The sequence below is a fragment of the Monodon monoceros genome, unplaced genomic scaffold, assembly GCF_005190385.1.
Source record: "Monodon monoceros isolate NGI ecotype Baffin Bay Population unplaced genomic scaffold, NGI_Narwhal_1 Super_Scaffold_16, whole genome shotgun sequence".
Classification (NCBI taxonomy): Eukaryota; Metazoa; Chordata; class Mammalia; order Artiodactyla; family Monodontidae; genus Monodon; species Monodon monoceros.
In genome coordinates, this window is record NW_021703772.1 from 55,818,508 (window position 1) to 55,840,979 (window position 22,472).

Here is a 22,472-nt window from a genome sequence, read left to right on the forward strand (position 1 = left end):
GCATCTCAAAATACCACTTAACCATCACAACTTTAAGTTAGAAGTTAGCCTTACCTGATACTTAAGGGTACATATTACCGAATCAAACCTGATTTTTGGTTAACTACCTTAAAAGTAACATTTAACGCGTATAAAAAAAACATTCTAAGAGGTGTGCTACCATCACCAAACTGCCAAGGGGAGCATAGCATAAAAAAGGAAACCCCAGACAACCTGATCAAGGTCACGAACCACCGTGTTAGTTCTGAACTTAAAATTTTTCCCGATAGGCAAAATCTGGCATCTCAAACAAAATCCTGATTGCATTTTTCTGATACCTACTAAATAAGGATATTGAGTAGAAAACTGAGATTAAATCCAAATAACCTATCAGTTCTTTTGATGCAGTTTACTCAACATTTGTTGGTGGAATAGACTAAATAGACAATGTATTTTTAAAAATGAAAATTCCGTGTATTCTAATTTTCAGATATAGTTGATATCTGATACAATTTTTCATCTTTGTGATAAACCCTTATTAATTGTAATGGCTATACACATGGATGTAGTGAAACTTAACCATTTCTCATTAAGCTGTCCACTTCCTTATACATAACACTATCCACATTTATTACCAGTAAATTTCAGAAGTAAAATAGTACATACAGGTAAATCCGTTATTTCCTAGCTTTCAGTACCATGCCCACTTAACTTCTACCAGGTGAATACAGTTTAATGCACCCTTGCCATTACCTGATTGAAAATATATTAAGCAAAAAATGGCATATATTACCTATTACCTTACTCTTCCCCCAACCCTTGGTACTTTTTATTCAGTTCCAAGTTTAATTAACCTAGTGTATTTACAGGACCCTGCTTTTGCAAAACACTAATCCTCCAAAAAAATTTTAATTGCAGTTTGTAATGAGTACACGGGAGATTCCAAATTTATCTTGTTGCCTGAACATTTTGCAGTTTCATTTAATGTATTTTCACTCTGAGAAAATAAAGATAAACGTTATTTTACAACTCAAGCATTAAATTGGAATTATAAGGCACTTACAGCTACACAGAATACAAGCAAAATGTGTCAAAATCCTAAAATCCTCACATGGCTTCAATTCACAAAGCATTTCACATGTTAACAGCTATCAATGCTATGAACCCAAATAAGTGTGGTATGAAAATTAAAAAAAAAAAAAAATCACATCAAAACCATACCTCACAAATTTGTCAAATTTTTTGGGGGGGTGTGCTGCCCAAAATATCTTAGTTCCCCAACTAGGGATTGAACTGGGGCTCCCTGAAGTGGAAGCATGGAATCCTAACCACTGGACTGCCAGGGAATTCCCTCAATTTGTCAAACTGACACATTATCACTTGGGTTAAACTGCGTAACGATAGTTTACTACTTAATTTTATTAAAGTTTTCCCCGACCCACCTTCACACCACAAAATGCTCAATTGCCTTTCTCAAGATTAAGAAACCAAGTACCTCCAAAAACAAAAAACACACAGTACCTTCCAACATTTTGAACCCTCATTTCACCATTCTCCCAAATTACCGTTCACATAATTGTCCTTACCCACAATTTTTCTCCAAAGTTAGTTCACTGACTCACCGATCACCCAAGTATCTCATGTATTCTGTCCTTTAAGAATTAAATCCTTAAGTGGCAATAAGCTTTTTCCCCACACCTACTTCTCATGTGATCTGTTTTCCACTGAATAAAATCTACATCCTTTAAATCAACTGATAATGTGAAGGCTCATGCCAAGTTTCCTGTTTTTTACTTACTGGTAAAGTATGCAATGCCCACCTATACAGCATTTAAGTCACATGAACACTGTGAAGTGACAAAACAACACACACATTTCTAAAAATATTTTAATGAAAAAGTTCTTTCTGTAAACATTTCATTATACTACAAATGAAACATTTGAATCCATTACAGACCACCTCTTAAGTCTTATAAATCAGAGTAAAACATTGAGATTTAAAAGTAATCTTGAATATTTATATAGGCTAACAATCCTTACATTACCCCTGCACATTAGCATGCTTACTCACTACTTTGTGACATCAATTACTGGAATTCCAAGAGATACTGGCATTTAATTAGAAATGTTTCAAATGGTGACTTACATATTAGAACTCTTAAAACCAAGTGTATTTCAACTGTTCAGTTCCTTAACAAACGGTCTTTGTTACCAGATAGTTTTTGTTCTTTACGACATGAGTGTAAAATGAGCTTTTTCAGAAGAAATGTAGTGTGGGAAGCTGTAACCTATGAGTTGCTTTGACAAAATGAGTTAAGGTTTGCCTTGACCATTTTTCCCTTGTATAACTTCCTTCGTTTACTGGTGTTATGACTTAAGAGCATCGTATTTTTCAGAAATGACAGTGGAACTACATTTAAGTAAAATCACTTTATTTCATAAAGGAGATGGACTGCAAAAGAACAATGCCTTTAAAAAAGAAAATATTTCCTATCTTAGGAAGTCTGCTTCATTAAAAACCATGTTGTAAAGAAAAATTATCATTAAAAGGCTATTTACCTTATTCAACACTTCATTCTATGGTGGTGTGTAGAAATTCAGTCCTGATTTAGATAGATACAGAAAGAGACCCAACCAGTTATTTTCTGAAAATAAAATCTGTGGCAACCTAACTGCTCCTGTATATAAATAATTTGACTTACTATAATTTAGAAACTAGTTTTATTTTAACCATCTGTCCCCCCCAAAGTGTTATTTTTTTAAAAAGTGAATTAACATCAAACCTCAAATTTTAACAAGCCCTTTTGGGGCAGCAATAATAGCCCTTATGAACAACCAGCATCTGATTTGTGTAGTAATTGGGTAATATTTTAACTATTCTTTGGGAAAGGTTGTCTTAAAAAGGAGCTTTAGTGGAATTAGGCCCCCACTGCCTCTGATTAACAGATTAAACACAAAGAAACCTAAAAAAGAACCAAAAGTTTATCCTATTAGTCCAAATAATTCCCTGAAGTCGTATGTGAGAGAACTTATTTATGTATGAGGCCACTTGAACGAAGACCATTTTTATATCTGTATGATCTGACAGTTTTGAAATTTCATTCCAAGATTTTCTTTTCTCTAGAATGAGTACTGAAGCATAATGCTTCTGTTACATGTCATGCTTATTACAGAAATTCTTTAAAAAAACCTGGTCACTCTTTCTCTTGTCAAAAATTGACTTTATCCTAAAGACACCAACAATGAATTGTATATATCTGACTCAAGATGAACACTCACGGTTACTGCAGGGAAAATTTTAAAACTGTTTAAAATGTGTTCGATGTGGTTCCAAGATAAACTTTTCAGCTGAACAATTTTGCCAATGTATCTAATAGTTTTAAAATATGTAATATAAATTTATAGGGAAACAAATGGTGTCATCAGGCTTTAGTGTAAGCTACAAACCTTACCCAGCCAGAAACCTTCGTATTTAAGATGGTAGGAAAGACATTCCTCATTTAGGCAAGTAGGGTTCTCATTCAACCTGCAAATCAAAAAAATTACTCTTACCTTGCTTTACAAAAAATTACTCTTTAATTAGTGAAAAAATTCAAATTCAAGCCTTACCTAATGCTTATTGCCCTTCCTTGCAGGTCTAAATGCTAGACCTAGTGACTGTGGCCAACTATCTCTCATTGGTGTTCCAAAAGGCGAAGAGCTCCTTCCTGCTAGACTTTCTTCGATATTTCAGTTGTAATAAGCAGATTTAACTAGCTTTTGGAAAGTTGCTCACTATCACCATAGTATCTTATGCCTTCACTTCTCTGTAGTTGAAGCTCTTGCTGCTGCCTTGTCATTCTTTATTTATGCTGACTTGTCCATACTCAAAAGGCTGCTGAAGTCCTGTCTTAGTGAGTCTCCTTTGATCCACACTGTGCTTAAAAAGCACATCTTAGGTCCTTTAAAGCTGGTTAAATCGCTCTCCTCATGGCTTAACTTTTCCACACTGTTCACAAGAACTAAGCTAATACAACTTATAAACAGGTCACATACACAGATTTCACCTGCTTATAGGTTGCAAACATCAACTTACTGACAATATTTTCACTATTAAACTAGTTCCAGAACACAGAAAGTTTGTTAACAGTACAAATTAACCTCATATGCCATTAAAGGATACTGTCAAGGTTGTGTCAAACAATTTCACAAACATAGAAACAGGAAATGTTAATCTCCCCCATTCCTTCAACCTTTATTATATGAATAAAAGAACTTGAGACAATTTGGCTTAATTTTAATAAAATGTTTCCCAAGCATTATTTTGACCAGGTACCCAGGTTTAAGTTATGAACATTGACAGTGTCCATTTATATAACCAACACTTGAAGCTGTTAAAGACTTAACCATTTTCTAATAATTAGCCTATTTTCTACACTGCTTATTCACATATGTCCATTAACAAATGGAATGTCTGTTACATTTATTGGTTTGTGAGTGTTTTCTGGAAAACTGCAGTGTCTGTGAAGACCGATTTCCATGCTGGCATTGCATGCATCCAAATATTAATGCACAGAGGCACAGAATTAGAGCAACGAGAGCATATTCAAACACTAGCACGCCCCATCCCCCCTTTTATTGCTTGTTTTGCTTAGTACTTCTTAAAACAAAAATAAGAATCTCAAATTTAACGTTCAACTACCGAAGAAATAATAACAGCAGGGCACATACTTAGGGCTCGAATGAAATTTTAAGCACTAGCTGGCGCAAAACAGTAGACATTGGTTTTTATATATATATATATATATATATGACCTTGTTATCGAAGACTCTTCTCAACCAGGGTCTTCCAAACAAATTGTAAACTCATACCAACATGACTTAGGTTCAAGCATACACATGGAAATAACAGTGTGTTCTCTGGGATTTTTAGTGAGTATAAACTCTGACTATCCAAATTTGAATTCAGGTCTTGAGGAAGTGAAAAGCTTGTTTGTACTAAGCAACTGTGCTACACTTCTACTGCAGTAATCACTTGGGATGATTATATCTAGACTATTCTTGGTTTCATCCAGTATAATGCAGAGGGTACAAACAGGAAAGCATGCCAGCCAGTTAAGGGTTCAACAATGCATGATTTTTATTCTCTTGCTCTGAGAGCTTGTATCAAAAAAATATATATTAAACCAAGGAAAATAACTGAAGATTTATGGGCCTCTTGTGCTTTAAAAAGGAAAAAAAGAAGGTAGCCACTAATTCGCTCAGATAGAGCAGGCTTAGTGGTCCTGTATTTTGAAGATTTTAAGAATGTTTCTTAAGGTAGGAGGAAACAGAAAACATTCACTATCCCTTTCCAGAATTTAAACAGAGGGCAGGAGACATTCTTTACACCCAAATAAAACTATGGCAGCAGTTCACATGTGACCAAGGTGAATGTAGAATGGAGATGTTCTAAACACAGCTAGGACTCTCAGCAAAGCTAATACACTAAAATCATATGATTACATTTTGAAAGAAAATGCACAAAAACCAAATAGGAATTTTGAGATTTTTCATTTGAAGTAAATCTTAATGCTATTAAATTCACAAATATGCTAATTTAAATACCCAATTCTATTATCTAAAACACACATTGCAAACATACAAATATCTATTCTCTCCACATGTCAGAGCCCATTCATTTCATGGTTTGGAAATGGGGAGAATAGATCCCCTTAAACTGCAAGTCAGCAGGTGTTTCTTTACAGTTAACTTTAGCAAAATTCATACAAAATAGTAATTAACAATGATCTTCTTTACTTGTTAACTCACAAGGAAACACCTTCAAAACTGCATTTTGTTAAAGTTTCTGTACTAAAATGTAGAAAAACTGAACTACACAAATATTGAAAAGTTAAAAATTCCTTAATTTTTTATTCCTGGTACCACTACCACAATTTACAGGGCAATATACCTGATGTAATGAAAAGAAAAAGAAAAAGACAAAGCTACAACAGATAAAAGACCTCAGGAATGTACATCTAATTGACACTACATTGCATTAATCAATAGCTGCACTTTTTGCAAACTGTGGCTATGACAGTCCTGAACAAGAAGGGTTTCCTGTTTAAGCTGCAGTAACTTTTCTGACTATGGATCATCGTTCCTTCTGTGGCAGATTTTTACAGTTCCTCTAATGCATTTGGGACGACTGTCTCAAAGTAACCTGCAGCTTTCCTGACAACTCCTCGCTCTCTCTCCTGCTAAGAACTGTAGCCTGTTGAATAATACAGGATAAAAAAATTATTACACTCAGTGAACAGTTCCACATATTCTTTATCATCATGACAAAAATTTAAAGATACCTACCCTTTTCTTCTGAGTTTTTAGAACCTTCTGCTACCATATCCACCACTTCCACCACCAGATCCATAACCACCTGGTAACATACAAAGATTTTAAAGAAACACATGAGTTTTTAATTTAAAAGGCTATGAAAAATTTTTATAGGAAAAAAAAATTATTTACCACCATAGGGACTTCCCGAGCTTCTTCCACCAAAACTGCCCCCCTTCATGGGTCCATAATTTGATTGCTGTTGTCCACTATAATTTCCAAAATCATTATAGCTCCCACCACCACCATAGTTACCTGAAATTACAAAGGTTTTATTTGTGGCTGACCTACACAATTTTCCTATTTTAATATACGTACTCGTTATCTTTTGACAATCGTGGCAGCATGTGCTCTGACACTTACACACAACGCTTTGAAAAGAGATTTTACAGAGCTACCAAACTCTTTTCACTACAGAGGCCCACTAGCAGGCCTCAAACATAGGCAGGAGAGGAAAAACAAAGAGTGAAAGCTGGCTCAAAAGACTATGTATTTAGACAGCTACCGTATTTTGTTTATATTAGATGTTACACCCTAGCACATTCTCTCCTTCATACCACTAAATAGCATCAAAATTGTGTTTGATTCACCGTAATTCTGATACCGTTTAACTTTTAAATCAATGACAAAAAAGCATTTCAAGTTCACTGTTAAGAAAAACCTGTTGTTGATACATCAATACAGTTCAACAAAACTCAGTGCATTCATAACAAAGTTCTTTATAGCATCGTGGAATGATGCAGAGCTGCTTAAGAGTCTGCAACACACCTGACATATTAAGACTCAAAGTATTTTTGTCACCTAGACTCCAGATGACACCCAATTCAACATGTCTGCACATTCAATTTACAGTTCCCATCTATGCAGCTTGAAAGTACCTAGAGTTAACTAAAATTCGGGCAACAAACATTACCGATAAATGTCCATTTCAATACAAAAATAAGAGTTGAATACACTTTGCCAATTTACTAAATTGCCAGCAAAATAAGAACAGTTTAATTTCCCACCATTTGAGTATTTTCTATTATAAAACATCAAATTTGACCAAATGCTGTTTTAACATGTTTTTAAACACCTGTAAGAAACTATAAAAACTACTAAATATTCAAAACAAGTGAAAGTCTACCACCTCCAAAATTTCCTCCTTCATTGTAACCATCATATCCTCCACCACCGCCACCATATCCACCACCTTGGTTTCCATATCCTGGTCCACCACCACCATAGCCTCCTCTACTACTGTAACCAGGACCACCGCCATAGTTACCACCTAGAACAACAAATTGGGTTGTCAGACAAAAATATAAATGTACAGAGGGTCAAGTTATTGAATGCTAGTTTACCGTACTTTTAAGCCCCCAGAAAACAGGTCAATAAATTGATTTAACACTCTAAAGCCTGGTAATACCTGGCTAATAGAACAGCAAGAATCTGGGCTAGGAACAATTAAGAGGAATGCTTAAATCTTTTGATATTAAAAAATTGCCTCAATTTTTAAAAATCTCACTAAGGAAAATAGTGAACAGTCTCCTCTGAGACCTATAATTCCATCTCAACTGCTAGTACAATAAATCTTATCAGCCAAAAAGAACTAGGTAATGTTAAATCTTTAGGGCTTTAAGGTCTACTTTTCCATGATATTAGTTTAAAAGCACACTTTAATGGTCAAGCCACACAAGTTTTATATTAGGAAAATGTAAACAAACACTTTCATTCTTAATAAAGTATAGAAACAAAATCAAAATATCAAACATTAAAAAACGTACCGTCGCCTCCAAATCCATTATATCCACCATCACCTCCTCCATAACTACCTCTGCTGCCACCACCTCCACCACCATACCCTCCTGAAAAAAAGCAAAGTGTGAATTAAATGAATATATTCAATTTACGAATAACCCTTAGGTAGACATGTTCTTAGAAATAAGGTAACTGTCCTACCTCTTCCACCAAAGTTTCCACCACGGCCAAAGTTACCTCCACCACCTCCAAAGTTTCCTCCACGACCCATAAAGTTGCCAGATCCACCTCCACGACCTTCAACACAGGCAGGAAAGTTCTTTAAGAACCTTACAAACATTACTCATCTCTATTTTGTATGTATATATGGTACTACTCACCTCTTTGTGATCCAGCAGATTGCATTTCTTGTTTAGAAAGGGCCTTTTTCACTTCACAATTATGCCCATTAATAGTGTGGTATTTCTGAACTAAATTTTGTTTAATCAAACAAACAAACAAAAGTTATTTGATGTTTGGAAAAGCACACATAAATGATATCCTTTATCACTATATAACTTATTAAAACATCAAAAAGGTAGTGACTGAGTAGTGATAAGGGAGTGTTCTAGGATGTTAGTAACATTTATTTCTTGATCCAGATGCTGGTTACACACGTATAGTCACTTCATGAAAACTAAACCATACACTTTATATGCTATTATTATGTACAATACAAAAGTTATAAGCGATTTAGCAAGTTTAGTAGAGAGCTAAGAAGCCATTTCTGCTTTCTCATTCAAGTTCTGAGAAACTGCTACTTACCAACAATTTTATCAACTGTATCATGATCATCAAAAGTTACAAAAGCAAATCCTCTCTTTTTTCCACTCTGCCTGTCTTCCATAACTTCTATGGTTTCAATCTTGCCATACTTTTCAAAGTAGTCTCTCAAATTATATTCTTCTGTATCTTCTTTAATACCACCAACAAAAATTTTCTTCACTGTTAGATGGGCACCAGGCTTTACAGAATCCTACAAATAAAAAATATGTAAGTTAAAAAAAAAACCCTCAAAAATTCTGCAACAATTTCACATGTCACACAACATGGTATTATTAAAATACCTCTCTAGAAACAGCTCTCTTTGGTTCCACTACACGCCCATCAACCTTGTGTGGTCGAGCACACATTGCTGCATCCACCTCTTCAACGCAAGAGTAAGTAACAAAACCAAAGCCCCTGGAACGTTTTGTTTGGGGGTCTCTCATCACCTACAAAACAAAAATTTTAAAGCACTGAAACACACCTAAACAGGTCCTCTGCCCTCTTTCAAGAACCTTTTGTTCCCTTAATAACTTACCACACAATCTGTAAGTGTGCCCCATTTCTCAAAATGTTCTCTTAAGCTATCATCTGTAGTTTCAAAGCTCAGACCACCAATAAACAGTTTTCTCAACTGTTCTGGTTCCTTTGGATCATGACCCTGAGGAAACAAACCAATATACTTTAATTATTTCGTTTAGTAGGTAAATGCAAAGATGCACAAGCCTTTTAATCTACAAATAAACTTTTAACATCAAATTCCTGTACCATTAACACTTTCTCCAGTTAAAAACTGGAGTAGGATTACACACATCAGCTGATTAAAGGGACCAAGAAAACCTATAACCAGACTTTGAAATACCAACATCACTTAAAAATTAAATTGAAGCCCAAGATAATTCCAGAATCAAAAGTCCCGAAATTTTGAGCTACAACTACAAGCGTCTGGGGACAGATTATTTTAGAAGTGGCTACTGAGAAACCAGTTTCTAAGAAACCAGAAGTGTTGTAAATGCAGTGTTTCATCTATGCCATTTCTTCTCTCGTCTTCCCTCCTGAGTCTACACCCCCAAAAGCATATAATTATAAACCACAAGACTGTGAACTACAACTTAAGAATGGAGAAATTCACCACTTTCAAGCAAATAAAAAGGTGAAAATAAGTGTTTCTCAATGAAAGGCTAAACCAGCATTCCCCCCCCCCAAAAAACTATTGAAAAAACCAGCCACGTAAAAATTTTCTATTTGCATTTGTACCACGTGCCAAAAATGTTTTCAAAACCAACATTTTACTGGGTCACAAAAAGGGCAGTTTGGACTTACGTTAGGTATACTGTCTGACAAGGAACACAGTAAAAAAGAAATTGAGATTTAAAAAAAATTAAGATATGGCCTGAACTGTTTTACAATTTAACTAGTTCTTTAACAAATCACATAACTACCACTTAATACATATATGCATTAAGACAACTTTCATCCGAAGTCCTTAAATAGAGGCACTCACATTTACATTCTAAGATCTTCCTGTGTCTTCTAAAAGTAGAGACGTTAAGGCATTTAATATGAAGAAGAGATTGTCACATGCCACGAAAAAATGTTAAATGATTAATAGCCTAAAGCGTTTATTCACTTAGTCTCATCTTTTCAAGTCCCGGTTAAATACATCTAATTAACAATACACAAAGTTGAGAGAAAGAAACAATAACCCACATGAAATTATCCCAAACAAATGAAAAATTCGACTCTGGTTGCAGTCCTCTGAAACAAAATTACAAGAAAGTACAACCTGAGCCGACCCATCAGAATAGGAAAAACGAAGGTGAAAAAATTTCAACTTCCTATTTTACATCCACATTCTATGAGATGGGGCACTTCACCCACATGGAACGAAGCTACCTAAGGACTTTAGCAAAAACGGCAGATCAATAAGTACTTTAAAACAGTAAAATTAAAAAAAAAATTATTTTCAACCGAGTGCTGCGAGAACAGAACGGGACGTAAAATTCTCCTTAGCGATCTTTAAGGCCTGGAAACGCGTTGGGAGAACATCACTGAAAGCACTAGGCCCCAAGCTTCGAGACCGTTTGCGGCATTCTCTGCTGGGCCGCCTCCTCCCTCTTCCTTCCAATCCCACGCTCTCTCTCCCGGCGGCGGAGCCAGGCGGCGGCCATTGCGTGCCAATGCGCCATTTCGTAACGCGGCAGCGGATCAATGTCAATGTGGCCGCCGCCCGCCTGCTCGCTCGCCCGGATGTGCCTGCTCGTCCCCTCCCCTCCCCCACCGCCTCCTCCCAACTGCTCCCGCCGAGGCCCGCCATGCCGCCCTCGGCCTCGAATGGGAGGCCGCGCGGCCGGCGGGCCAGCTCCCCTCCCGAGGTTTCCCCAGCCACACCGCGCCTCCGAGGAATCACTTGTGCAGCCCAAGGAGGCGGCAAGGCTGGCAAGAAGCCCCAAGGAAGCCTCCGAGGCCCGCTCCCCTCCCCCTCCCGCCGCCCGTCTCAACGCAGAGCGCGGGAGGGCCGACCCAGTCCACCCGGCCTCCCCACTCCCACTGAGCCCGGCCCCCCTTGCCGGCCACTACCCAGCAACCCCCCGCTCTCCCCCTAATACCTCCTCCCCCCGGCGGCGACGGCGACGGCCGGAGTCGGGCTGGGGGCGGCCGGGCGGCGGTTTTACCTCCATTTTGAGACCGGACTCGCCTCTTCCAACTCGAGTTCAATATGGGACCGAGAGGAAGAGGCGGGGCTAGCTGTCACGTGACGCGCTTTTCGCGCGCCGCCGGCCTAATGGGGGAGGGGCGAGTTGGGAAGGGGCGTGGCCAGCTGGGCGCGAAGAGGGACTGGACGAGCGGGTTGGTTGGTAGAGGACGGGGGCGTGGCAGGCCCCGGGAGCGCGCGCGCCTCGCTAACTTCCAGTGCGGCACCGCCCTTGCCGCCGTTCGCGCCCGGGCGGCTGCAAGGACGTCAGCTAGGTTTTCGCCAATGGTCGGTGCCCACGTCGGGAGAATGCCTCGTGACCGCGCGTCACCGGAGAAAAAGGCCTGTTTCCCTTTCTTCTCGCGCTTCTTTCCCCTCCCCCGCGTGGGCCTTTCTGTCACCATTATCGAATTCATTTCATTCAGGCGCCTGAGTAAAACCACATTTTCCCTTCTTGTACTTTAGGGTTGTAAGAAAGCCCTCTCGGCCCCTCGGCGTCTCCTCGCACGTTTCCAAATGGCAGGGCCTGGTGTCCGTGACTGGGCTGCCCACTGTGAGGGCCCGCACTGAAAATCCCTGACACATATGTGAATCATGGGCATCTTGGAAAGGCCTCAAAACGTGGCTGAAACACTGAAATTTCACCCTTAATGAGCTGAGGCAAGACTGGTCGAGGTCAGTTAATTAGGTACTCACTGATATCTCAAGAAATCTGTCGGTACTATTTTCTTACACTTATAGTTACTGTGGAAGGAGCCGAAGGAACTGTTCTCGTGGACTGGATTTAAGGAATGATTTACAAGATTGCTAGAAGGAAGACCACCAGATATACTCCCTATTCGCGAGTGATTTTTACCTAATTATTTTCACTTGTGAAGTAAAACAAGATCAAAGAGTTGATCTAATTCTTTCTTGGCCTCCCAAGTGACTTTAAGTCATTTGACCTTACTGAGCTTTAGTTTTAGAATTTTTTTTTTAATGAAAATGGGGATAAGATTTGGTGATCTTCAACACCTATGACAGCTGTAAAGTAATAATCCGTGGATCCGTATTGAAGCAAAGGTGCTGGTAAAAGTGACCACAGTTGACAGGTCTCCCTACCATGCTAAGAAATGCCCTATATTTTAATGTAGCATTCCATACAAGCATCTCGTTTAGAATTGATCAGGCCCTCCCTTGGAAAGATTAGAAATCTAATCAGTTATATTCTAAGTTGTTTGAAAAGCAGGTTGTTAACCAGTGGGGAATGGTCAGCTCAGAGTTTGGGGAAGAAAATGAGCACAAAGAATAACAGTTTGTTGATGTTTATCTAGCATTGCCCAAGTGGAACAGTGTTTGATTTGGGAGACACGAACAAAAGGTACTCTGTTCTGGGGCAGAAACCAGTCACCAGGCCTTACTGTATCTTGGATGAAAACAACCCTCCAAGCAAAGTAACCCTCCTCTGGTTGCTCTGATTCTATTATCAGAAGCAAATTATTACATATTCTGCTTATCAGGTACTCCTGATAGCCAACAATAGTACTTGAGATATTGGGAAAATTTCTACTCTTAGTGTCTCGTTAATATGTAAAAGCTTTGTGAGTTTGATTACTATGAAATAGTCTTGAATAACTTGGTCACTTCTGAGTATGTAGAAAAACGTGACATTAAAGACCTTAGGGAGATGGTATTCAAACCAAGGTACCTATGAGAAACTGCAAGAAAACTGATCACTTGGCTTCACTTTAGTGCATGTTTGTCTAGGTGTTTTCTAACCAAGTTATTTCTAATCAATAACTTCTGTTATTCTTTCTTTGAATTGTATGAAGTTTTCATATTAATTTGAGAAATGGTGGGGGATGGGATACTAAGTACTTCCATCCAGGAACACATTATGTCAGTCCATTTGTTCAAGTCTTTTGTCCTACAGTAAAATGTGGATTCCTCCCAGATACGTTGTTCACACAGATTCTGTAGTTTTTAGACATTAGCTATTTTTTATGCTTTTGTCTAAGCCTCCTCTCCAGCTCCGGGGCCACATGGTATCTCGTACAAATATCCCTGTTGGAGTTCTTGACCCTGTTGGACACAGACTTGAACCTTGGCTGTTTTCTATCCTTGTAACCCTGGCTGGTTTTGAAATGTGAGAGACAGAGAGTATATGGGGTAGGGAGCAGAGGACAAGGGTCCTAGGGTGGGATGGGGTGGCAGACTGATTTTATGAATAATCTATATCAGGGCCTCTCAACTTCTTTCACATCACAACACATAGAGAAAATGCTAATTTAAAAAAATAAATTTATTTTATGTATTTATTTTTGGCTGCGTTGGGTCTATGTTGCTGTGCACAGGCTTTCTCTAGTTGCAGCGAGCAGGGGCTACTCTTCGTTGCGGTGCGCGTGCTTCTCATTGCAGTGGCTTCTCTTGTTGCCAAGCACGGGCTTTAGGTACGCGGGCTTCAGTAGTTGCGGTGCATGAGCTCAGTAGTTGTGGCTCGCAGGCTCTAGAGCACAGGCTCAGTAGCTGTGGCGCACAGGCTTAGCTGCTCCGCGGCATGTGGGATCTTCGCGGACCAGGGATTGAACCCGTGTCCCCTGCATTAGCAGGTGGATTCTTAACCACTTTACCACCAGGGGAGTCCTAGAAAATGCTAATTTTTGTGCAGCACACCAGGTTACATAAAAGAAGAGATTTAGAGGCATCTAAATGATGGTAAAAAAAAATTATCACATTTTCTTTAAATTAAATAATTATGATAAAGTAAAATACAGTGTATTAGGGAAGATATTAAAAATTGAATTTGGATAAAACTTTCAAATAAAAATTTTCCACGTTTTAATAATCGAATTGAATTTGTTCCTGTGAATATACTTTGATATTAGATTTTATAGTTGAAATGGCTTTATTCAGTTTCTGATCTAGACTTTTCTTTTTGTTTTGCGGTACGGGGGCCTCTCACTGTTGTGGCCTCTCCCGTTGCGGAGCACAGGCTCCGGATGCGCAGGCTCAGTGGCCATGGCTCATGGGCCCAGCCGCTCCGCGGCATGTGGGATCTTCCCGGACTGGGGCATGAACCCGTGTCACCTGCATCGGCAGGCGGACTCTTAACCACTGCGCCACCAGGGAAGCCCATGATCTAGACTTTTTAATGATAAACTCACATTCTGAATAGTAATTATCAGTGAGGGACTCTGATCACCTAAGAGTCAGAGTGGGTGATAAAATATTTAAAACCATTTTATACAACCGTTCAAAATGTACAATTGGGGGCTTCCCTGGTGGCGCAGTGGTTGAGAGTCCGCCTGCCGATGCAGGGGACACAGGTCCGTGCCCCGGTCCGGGAAGATTCCACATGCCGCGGAGCGGCTGGGCCCGTGAGCCATGGCCGCTGAGCCTGTGCGTCTGGAGCCTGTGCTCTGCAACGGGAGAGGCCACAACAATGAGAGGCCCGCGTACCGCAAAAAAAAAAAAAAGCAAACAAGTACAATTGTAATTATATTTAAAGAATAACAATTCTTACAACTCTTCCTTTTAGTTTATTGACAAATATGTTGCAATTTCATAAGATAATGCAAATGAATTTCAATCCCAATAGTACATTTTTAGTACATTTTTATATCAAGATTTCCACATTGAAACTCTAGCTTTCAGAACACGCATGCATTGTCAATAGCTAACCTGGGCCCTATTCAAAGAGTGTACTGCTGCAAAGGGATAGAGATGGCCAGTATATGTTTAGACAGATATTAAAGGCATTGCCTGGAGCTGAGCCCACCAGAAAACTACACTCTGCCAAGGCTCCTCTCTCATCCCCTGACAGATTACCCCTGAGGCTGTGTGCTGTGCCCCATGGGTCTCCTGCATTGGCTCCAGGATCTTCGGTCCATGACAGGCAGTGGGATGCTTTGCAGATAGATGCCAGATGTGGCATCTTCTTGGCCGCATGCAGACAGCAGAACTGTAAGTGCTGGTTGCTTCTTTGGCATACACCTCAGACTGCTCTGCACAGGTGCCTGAGGAGACCTAAACAAGGCTGCTCATGGCCAGAGGTAGCAGCCCAAAGGGCTCTGGCTGCCCCCGACAGCTCTCAACTGCCCCGTGCAGGAGGGGTCAATTTCTCACTTACATTCAGGACACCAGCACACCAAAGTCCACCAGTTAGGAAGCTCTGTCTGTATTATGTGCCTCATTTTATAAATGAGGAAGCTGTTTTACAGGTCAGGGCGGTGATTTTTTTTTCCAAAATTAAGAGCAAATATGACAGAGTCAGAACTGAAAGAAAGAAAAGAGAAATTGAATGAAAATATTTTGGACAGGAGGAGGGTAATCTTAGAAGGGAGGAATTGTAATATACTATAAGCTTTGTTATCTGCCACTATATTCAGAACATGCTAATAGCTTTATTTTTCTAAATTCTTGGTTTTTAAATGAGTATATGAAGTAAAACACAAAACAAAACAAACATCTCTCCCCCCAAATCCTATTACACAGATTTGACTGCAGTCAATGTAACTTGGTACATACGCTTTTATGTTCTCTTCTAGGCCTAATCAAAGCCTTAAGTATATATAAATGTGTATACATAGCCATATCTGTTTCATTACAGAACATATAAAACTATCTAGATCTGAAATTTCCTTTTTACCACCCACTTACCAAACCAGTCATTTATTGAACTCTTACTATGTGCCAGGAGATTCTGGCTGCTGGAAATTCACCATGGTCACTCACATTATTGAACACTTACCCTGTACCTTGCACTGTTGTAAGCACCTTATGTTCTTGATCTCACTTAATTCCCATAGCAACCTTAGGAGTAGGCCTTATTATTATTGTCATTTTTTTTTAGGTGAGTAAACTAGGGCTTAGGAAGTTGAATAAATTGACCGGGGCCATATAGCCTCAACAACTAAGGAGATGAGGTAGAATGTCATGTCATAGCTGTATTTACATTTTAATATTCTTGGAAGTAACAACATTTTCTTAAAAGATTTTCCGTCATGCATCTGTCATGTTCGCTACCTTTTTTCATCATGTCTCCAGAGACTGGATGGCTCATAGTAAGCAATTCATTTATTTGTTGTTGAATAAATAAGTGAATGAACAATGAATGAAATTTTTGGGTCCCCTTCAGTGCTCTGCAGGACCTACTGTATAATTTGTGGGACTAGTGCAAAATGAAAATGCAGGGCCCCTTCCTCAAAAATTATTAAAAATTTCAAGACGGTGACACCTGAGCATTAAGCCAAGCCAGGACCCTTATGAATGCAGGGCCCTGTACAACCTTGATGCTGGCCCTGGTGCCTAGTGTAGTGCCCTGTCTAGAGCAGGCTCTCAGTCTCTTTTGGATGATTTATTCATTTTTCATTTTGTGATCTACCTCCACTTCCTCATCAGCCACTCATTCCTTATGTGTTCAGAATCTAGTTTCTGCCCCAGGTTATGGAAATTCTTTCTCCAAAGTCACAAAAGACTATCTAGCTGTCAAATTAATTTCCCTATTCTCAATGTTAATCCTCCTGTTTTAGTCATTTCAGGCTGCTTTAACAAAATATCATTGACTGGGTGAACTAAAAAACAAACATTTATTTGTCACAGTTCGAGAGGCTGGGAAGCCTATCAGGATGCTAGCATGATCAGATTCTGGTGAGAGCCCTGTTGCTGGTTTGCAGATGGCTGTCTTCTCACTGTGTCTTCATATGGCAGAGAGCAGGAGAGAGAGAGAGAACCAGTGAGAGCATGAGCACTAGCTCTTGTGTTTCTTCTTTATAAGGACACTAATCCCATTATGGGGACTTTACCTTCATGACCTAATTACCTGCTAAAGGCCCACCACATTGGGATTAGGATCTCAGCAAATGAATTTTGGGGAGACACAAGCATGCAGTCCATTAACACCTCCCTAACCCAGGGATTGACATTACTGCCTATCCCTCCTTTTGGTGTTCTCCTCTCTTGTCTTTATTAAGAACATTGATTCTCTTTTTCAGTACTGTCCCTGCTTCCTTTTGGAGCCTTCCCTTTTTCATTTCCTCCTCTCCCTCCCATAAGGTTTTGTTAACACTGAGGTATGGAACCTCTGGAGGGACTTTGTGAAGTGTATCCATTGCTCTCCCTGGAGTGGCCACTTTCCCTGGGAAAAATGTGAACGGTATACATGCCTGAGAACCCTCAAGCATGGGATATTGATGTCTGGTTAATGAAATTCATATCCCATCCTACATGAATGGTAGGTAGAACTGCAATACTAGGGCAAGAGGGGTTCAGAACTGGAGAAGCTGAGGGTGAATTGTCAGCTCCAGTCCTGGGAGCAAGTCACAGAGTTTTGAATGGATCTGGGAGGAATCTCAACATGAAATGGGAGTCAAATGTTAGGAAGGAACTAGGCAGATGGAGTGAGAGGAAGGAGAGATGGGAACCCTAGAAATAAGATGAACTTAATTTTGGTGGACAGGTTCCCCAGCACAGGATTACTTTCATGCAACTGGGAGTGCCCCAAGTAACAACTTGGATCTGGCATTTCTTACTGTGATATCTTGGTAGCTATCACTGGCCAGCCCTCAGTTTTATCTTTATTTCTCAAGCTTGCCAATACCACCACTACCCGTACCACCCTAATTTTGATTTATTTTAATTTTAACAACACGCAGCAACCTGGCTTCTATGTGGCTGAGAAAGGTCAGTGCACACACAAAATGAAAATAGTATGAAGTGTAAGACTATAAGAAAAAGAATTTTTTTGGGGGGGGTGTTGCCGTCAGTACAGTTGGTCTCAGCTTTCATCTGATTGAAAGAAATGAGATTAACACCCGAATTGACTGACAGACCTTTAATTTTTCTCAGGGCTACTTTCCCCCAATCTTTTTATTATAGAAAAAAAAATACCGAAAAGTTGAAAGAATTGTACAAAAATCACCTTTATACCCACCAACTAGCTTCAACAATTGATAACCATCTGTCATTTATTCTTCATCTATCTGTATAGAAATGCATTGCAAATATCATGACACTTTTCCCCTAATATAACATGCATAACCTAAAAACAGGGACATCCTCTTATATAATCACATTACCATGGGTTTTTTATTTATTAAATGTTTTATAGTTAATTGCAGTCATTATTCCTTTTGATATTTGAATTGCCTCCAATTTGGCGTCTGTGTACTTTTCGTCATGCTCCCTTTAGTCTTAAAGAGCTTACTTGAACTCTCTCTCAGGTACACTTGAATTTTATTAATCAAAGCAAACTCTATAGTGGATTTTAGGCAATATGTGGAAAAGATTTGGGGATGAGGAGAGGGAGAAAGTGGCCTCTATATAGGTAGGCCAGTGGGATTGTCCTTGGACTCAGCCAGCCTAGGCTCATCTTGACTGGAGCAGCCTTCTCTTGCTTTCATCAGAGCCCCAGATTCACCAATAGCTCCACTGTTTTTCAGAATTTATTGGCAGCGGGAGGCCGAAATTACTATATTTGTAAATTAAGAACTGCTTGTTTGTAAATTAAGAACTGCCTGCTTATTTTTGTAGGAAGAATGAGGATGAATATGATTAAAATTGAAGGGAGATACTCATCAGTAGAAATATGGGCTATTAAATTAGAAAAGCATGTTAATGTGTATGGTGATGAGAGACCTCTGACTGAGACCGGGAGAGAGCAGACCATGGGTCCCTCTGCACACAGAAACTTAGCTGTCCTGTGCCTTATTCCTCATGGCCTTCTGAGCTCACATTGACAAATGAGTCCCATGGCTTTAGGTTATGAGAGAGTTATATTTTAAGAAAATTTCTTGTGACAATAATACCTTGACTCAAAGCAAACATTTTCAAAGGGTGGGAATTTGGGCCACTGAGGCAAGTCAGTGGAGGAATTTGATTTTTGACAGCGGCTCTTTCAACAAGTCACACCATAATAGCTATTCCTATTCTGCTACCTATCTCTGGCCCTGGCTACAGTCTTATCACATTGAACATGTAAAAGGTAGAGAAGATTCATTTACCCTGAGTGGCAGTTATGAAATATCCTTCCTTGTAGAAGCAAGGACAAATACTTTCATGTTGCTGTGAATATAGTAATACTCAAGACATTGTTGATGGAGGATATTTAAATAACTCTCTGTGAAGGCTTAAAGAATGGAAAAGTCATTCAGGATTGCCTGTTTTTTCAATAATCCCCAACCTCTTTACATTCTATTTGCTTAGATCCCCACTTAGATTTTATTTTATTTTTTTAAATTATTAATTAATTAATTAATTTTTGCTGTGTTGGGTCTTCGTTTCTGTGTGAGGGCTTTATCTAGTTGTGGCAAGCGGGGGCCACTCTTCATCGCAGTGCGTGGGCCTCTCACTATCGTGGCCTCTCTTGTTGCGGAGCACAGGCTCCAGACTCACAGGCTCAGTAGTTGTGGCTCACGGGCCTAGTTGCTCCGCGGCATGTGGGATCTTCCCAGACCAGGGCTCGAACCCGTGTCCCCTGCATTAGCAGGCAGATTCTCAACCACTGTGCCACCAGGGAAGCCCCCCACTTAGATTTTAGATATGTTTACTTTATTTGTTGCTTTTAATTTCCTCATATTTCCCTTTCTTCTGGTTCATCTGGTCCTTCTACCATCATTGCCTTAGTTAATGTAGTGTCATTTGCTTCCAGCCATGAACTTTTTAAAAATATGCTTTAGTTCTCCTAAATAAGGAGCTTTGGGTTTCTTGATTTAGATAAATCTTTCCAGGTTACAAAAATATGAAGGAGATTCTGCTAATCCTACAACTATATAAAATTATATACAATCCTGGGACTTCCCGGGTGGCACAGTGGTTAAGAATCCACCTGCCAATGCAGGGGACATGGGTTTGAGCCCTGGTCCGGGAAGATCCCACATGCCGAGGAGCAACTAAGCCCGTGCACCACAACTACTGAGCCCACGCTCTAGAGCCCACGAGCCACAACTACTGAGCCCACGTGCCACAACTACTGAAGCCCACACACCTAGAGCCTGTGCTCTGCAGCAAGAGAAGCCACCGCAATGAGAAGCCCCCTCACTGCAACAAAGAGTAGCCCCTTCTCGCCCCAACTAGAGAAAGCCTGTGTCTAGCAATGAAGACCCAACGCAGCCAAAAATAAATTTAAAAAAAATTATATACAATCCTAGAAGGAAAATACTTTGTAAATTAATCAGGGAGGTGGGTTTGACAGGATCAAATGTAATTCAGGTGTTCCCTCTCTCTCCTTTGCTGTATGGAATAGCTGAAGTGGTGCCTTCCCCAGCTCTGGTTCCCTTTCATCTCAGAGCTCTGCTCAAATAAAGTCTCTCTCTGTAAAAGGAATCTTGGTGTGAGAGGCTAAGTCACTTCTCCTACCCCCACGTTATTAAATATACATGGGAGAAACCATGTACTAAGAAAAGTGCTTTTATGTACAGCTATTCAGCTGAGCAAACAAAAAAAGCTGGTTACCACTGCAGCATGTCTCAGGCACATTCTTTAACCTCCAAAAGTATACATAAACATTAGAAAGCAAAATAAAAAGGAGTAGTGTAGGAAGAGACATATGAAGCTTTAGGGGTGGGCATGATGCTCTACTCCCTTAATGGACATTTTTTCTGGCATTTTATTTATTTGTTGGTTTCTTTATTTTTATTGTGGTAAAATATATATAACATAAAACATACCATTTTAACTGTTTTTAAGGTACAACTCACTGACATTAATTATATTCACAATGTTGTGTAACTATCACTGCTACCTATTACCAAAAAGTTTCTATCACTGCAAGCAGAACTCTGTACCTACTAAGCAATGACTCCCCCTTCCTTCTCCTCCCAGCCCTGGTAACCGCTAATCTATTTTCTGTCTCTATGACTTTATCTGTCTTTTTAAAAAGATGAATTTTGGTGGCTATGTAGATGGGAAATGGCTTAAGGAATGCACGAGAACAAGACTTAACTCTTTTCCTTCAGGTAATTTAATGGGATAATATTTTGAAAACCATTATTGTGACTTTCTCTTTTGCTTTTCTCAGAACATAATTTCTGCTCTGCTTGGCAGAGGTGCTGATCTAGCTGGCAGAACTGGGAGATTAGGGTTTGAAATGGAAAGGGCACAAAAAGAAAAAGCTACATGATATTCACCTCTGAAAGCCTCTGAAAGCAAAAATAGTGTTATACATGTTGGTGGCCTTGCAAGCTGTGTTTTTATCTTAAGAGAGGATTTTTCCAAATTTCTTTAATATTCACTGAATCAGGAGGGACCAGCTCACAAAGTTCTGCAGTATAGAGAGGATACTCTTCTGTTCGTATTAACAAATCCACGAGTCTTTCTGCTCAATAGCAAAAAGAGGGGGAATAGTTAGGTTAAGGTTGCCTGCAAGTAACAAAAATACTCCAGATAATAGTAGATGAGGGAGAAGTTTATTTCTTTATCATGTTCCTGAAGTCTTTTTAGTTCACAAGGTTGTCAGTCCAATACTGGCATGGCATTTCATGAGACTTGAGACTTAGGCTCCTCTGTCTTGCTATCTGCTGTGCTTCATGCCAGAAAGTAAATCTACATTGCAGCCAGCAGGCAGGAGGAAAGGGGGAAAGAAGGATACATCACCTTCCTTTAAGGATACTTCCTATAAATTGCACACACAATGTGTGTTCATATCATATGGGCAAGACTTAGTCACATGGCCATAACTAACTGCAAGGGGGCCAGAAAATGGGAGCTCTGTCATTATGGAAGAAGGGACATTCAAATATTTGGGATAATTCACACTTTCTGCCACAGAAAGAGAGGTCGTTTGAAGAATGAAACTTTAAGATGGAGGGGAGTACTGAGTGGAAGGTCATAGTGGGGGGCTCTGGGCAGCCCAAGGGCAACTCCAGGGGAGGTTATTGAGTGTCAGAAGTGGGTTAGTTCTGAGAACATCAAGAGGCTCGGAAAT

General features: G+C 39.6%; 1 protein-coding gene across 3 annotated transcripts; it reads right to left on the reverse strand.

Moving 5' to 3' along the window:
* Positions 1 to 2,394: 2,394 nt before the first annotated feature.
* HNRNPA3 (heterogeneous nuclear ribonucleoprotein A3) lies at positions 2,395 to 11,626 on the reverse strand. 3 transcript variants are annotated; one of them, XM_029225518.1, is made up of 11 exons: positions 11,487 to 11,626; positions 9,416 to 9,538; positions 9,180 to 9,326; positions 8,878 to 9,088; positions 8,454 to 8,543; positions 8,275 to 8,370; positions 8,100 to 8,180; positions 7,463 to 7,603; positions 6,466 to 6,588; positions 6,307 to 6,376; positions 2,395 to 3,505 (listed from the first exon to the last, which is right to left on the reverse strand). In XM_029225518.1, exons 1-10 carry the CDS (start codon positions 11,556 to 11,558, stop codon positions 6,324 to 6,326), a joined length of 1,137 nt encoding a protein of 378 aa, XP_029081351.1. In that variant the 5' UTR covers positions 11,559 to 11,626; the 3' UTR covers positions 2,395 to 3,505; positions 6,307 to 6,323. The 3 variants fall into 3 exon arrangements, with proteins under 3 accessions (XP_029081351.1, XP_029081352.1, XP_029081350.1); XM_029225519.1 differs by lacking the exon at positions 2,395 to 3,505 and adding an exon at positions 5,074 to 6,214 and having other exon boundaries at positions 11,553 to 11,626; XM_029225517.1 differs by lacking the exon at positions 2,395 to 3,505 and adding an exon at positions 5,074 to 6,214.
* Between the last annotated feature and the right edge of the window lie 10,846 nt (positions 11,627 to 22,472).